This window comes from Penaeus japonicus, unplaced genomic scaffold, assembly GCF_977035675.1.
Source record: "Penaeus japonicus unplaced genomic scaffold, GWHDUDI00000001_assembly GWHDUDI00000022, whole genome shotgun sequence".
NCBI classification, from domain to species: domain Eukaryota; kingdom Metazoa; phylum Arthropoda; class Malacostraca; order Decapoda; family Penaeidae; genus Penaeus; species Penaeus japonicus.
Window position 1 is genome coordinate 27,277,828 of NW_028234424.1, and position 2,500 is coordinate 27,280,327.

General features: G+C 36.2%; 1 protein-coding gene across 2 annotated transcripts in view; it reads right to left on the minus strand.

The window, feature by feature from the left end:
• Positions 1-2,500, minus strand: part of LOC122248339 (RWD domain-containing protein 2A) — a 14,234-nt gene that overhangs the window by 1,948 nt on the left and 9,786 nt on the right. For both annotated transcript variants that reach the window (XM_043008289.2, XM_043008288.2), the window contains exons 5-6: positions 2,192-2,381; positions 1,912-2,037 (exon numbers count right to left, since the gene is read on the minus strand). In XM_043008289.2, the coding sequence (XP_042864223.2) occupies positions 1,912-2,037; positions 2,192-2,381 (316 nt within the window). The remainder of the gene's footprint in view (positions 1-1,911; positions 2,038-2,191; positions 2,382-2,500) is intronic.

Consider the following 2,500-nt stretch of genomic DNA (forward strand, 5'->3'; position numbering starts at 1 on the left):
AAACTTTAGAATGCTTTCAGACAACTTTTGACCAGCATCAAACTCTATGCCTATATAGCACGTCTCCATTGCTATGGCATGTATAGGTGCCACTCAGCATTCAGACCCACCCTTGCCATGGCATGAATATATGCAATCCATTACCACTGAGTTAAACACAAGATGGCTATTTTCTCATCCCATTATCTCTTCTCTTCCATCACAGTCACCTAGTGGTGTGGCTGAAATACATTATTTTGTTTCTCTCTGTTTCTTTTTTTTTTTATATATATCACCCAACACGCCGGCCAGATGGACAGCCACCACTCGACGTAATATCTTGACATCCGGCATTAACAGGTTAAGTAAATTAGAATGACTATATGTTGTTATTTTCTTTTCTTTTACTTTATATGTTTCATATATAAGTGTATTTCAAATTTCCCCATCTCAATTCAAGTGCAAGGGGTAATTTTTTCAACTTTGATGCTCCACTATTTAGTAATTATTTGATGTGCTAGCACAACACTGGATGTGAGCCTGTGCAAGCTAACTGGCCATCAGAATAGGATTTTTCTGTTATAAGGGCCACTAGCCAAAATTGAAATAGACAGAAAATGTTTTCTCATCACTCCCAGATTTACAAACTTTGCTCAGCAAGCCTTTTCAATTAAAAACATTAAAAAATAAGGGTTTTGTGATGGTTTCCAGGGAAATGGCTTTAGATTGCTGTATATCTGAAACTAGCACTGTGACAGTCTTAAGCTGTGGACATGTTGTTTCATACATATTGAAACCTGTTTTTAGGATTAAAATAAGCCTTCCTGTATGACTTGCTGCCCTTCTGGAATCATTTAAGATCAAATTTGTTCATGATAAACAGTGGTAATTTTGGGGTTAACCCATCCCAAATAGGTGACATACCATACATGACGCACAATTAGTGGTATGATGGCAGGCATCATGACATTCATAACGATAGTTGTCACAGCATTTTTGACATTAGAGGAGAGTCAATCGCTGTGTTTCTTTATCATACTATGAGTAATAACTCTATTTAGTGACTGATAAAGACTATTGTAATTATAATTACTATAATTGCGTAATATTCAGCAAAGTAGGTTTGGTCTAGAATCCCACACATAGATGATACCACTCTCTCCTAGCACCAGCAGGAAAGAATGTGACCCATTCACGATCTCTAGCAAGCAGTATATTCTGAGAGCAATGGCACATAGCAAGATGTCAACATCCTGCTCTAAATTACCAGCAATGTAAGATATGCAGGAGGAGTGAGAAGAGGAAGATGACCCAGACCATGTCCGGTGTCTATAATGTGCCCCTGTGCCAGTCTGGCTGCCTTTGCTGTGGTACTTGCAGTCCCAACACTAGGTTTACTTCCTCTTCCCTATCTCTTTATTTAATCTCAGATGTGGATGCTTATTTTTTCATAATTGTTTATGAAAATACACAAATACAGAAAAAATAAAGTTGCTCTTTGTCCTCCCATATAAACTGCAATATTTTTACCACATTGAGTATAAAGAACATAATGAGCTGGACCCTATACTACAAATTTAGACTACTGCAACATTCATAAAGCATGCTATATAGTCAAATAAGTATCGCTATACAGTAAAACACCAAAAAAACATGAACACAAATATGGCTCTAGTATTATAATGAGTAAATGAAAGAGAGTGCAAAAGGTCAAGATATGTCTTGTGAAGTTTCCTTGCAGTGATATATATAAGCCTCTTCTGGGGTGCCACACTGGTGATACTAATGCCAAATCTATTCCAGTCTCTAATGGGTTTACTACTCTGCAGGGTGTAGAGGGCCAAGGAATTATGGTCTTTAGGCTTTAAAAGTACCTCTAATTGATAAAAAACATTACAATGTATATACAGTTTAGAAGACTAATATCATTACCTTCTGCCACCAATCATCTGTGTTGCGTGACATTCCTTCCACACATATGATGCCTGGTTTCCCAGGTAAGCAGAAGCCTGTTAGATCAAACTCTCTTGATAAATCCAAAATATCCTTGCGTTTTACCTGAAATAATAATGGGGAAGTTATTCATTAACTTACATATGAATATCAAGAATTCATTATACACAGAAGACATTTCATTTTTATAAATAAGCCAAGACATTCAATATTCCTAAAATGATCGGAAAATTATCTGAAATCCAACTTCTTGCCATGCCTTGCTATATATATGATGAGAATATATCCATAATCTTGCAAACTTGGTGTCCTTTCCCTCAGATTCTGTCTCTGTGTTCAATGGTTCCTCCTCTTCAATGTTGTCAGAGAAAAAGGTTTCTCCTTTCTCCTGCAGCCAAGTTACAGCAGGACCAATAGCTAAGTCACATTTTTCTAGAGATTTAATGTACCTGCAAACAGTAAAATTGCTTGCTAAGCAAAACACTTTTAGACAATATATTCTATATTATTCCTTGACAGAAAGTATTTGAACATTGTCAATAAACAATAGTAAATGAACATGAAAGTA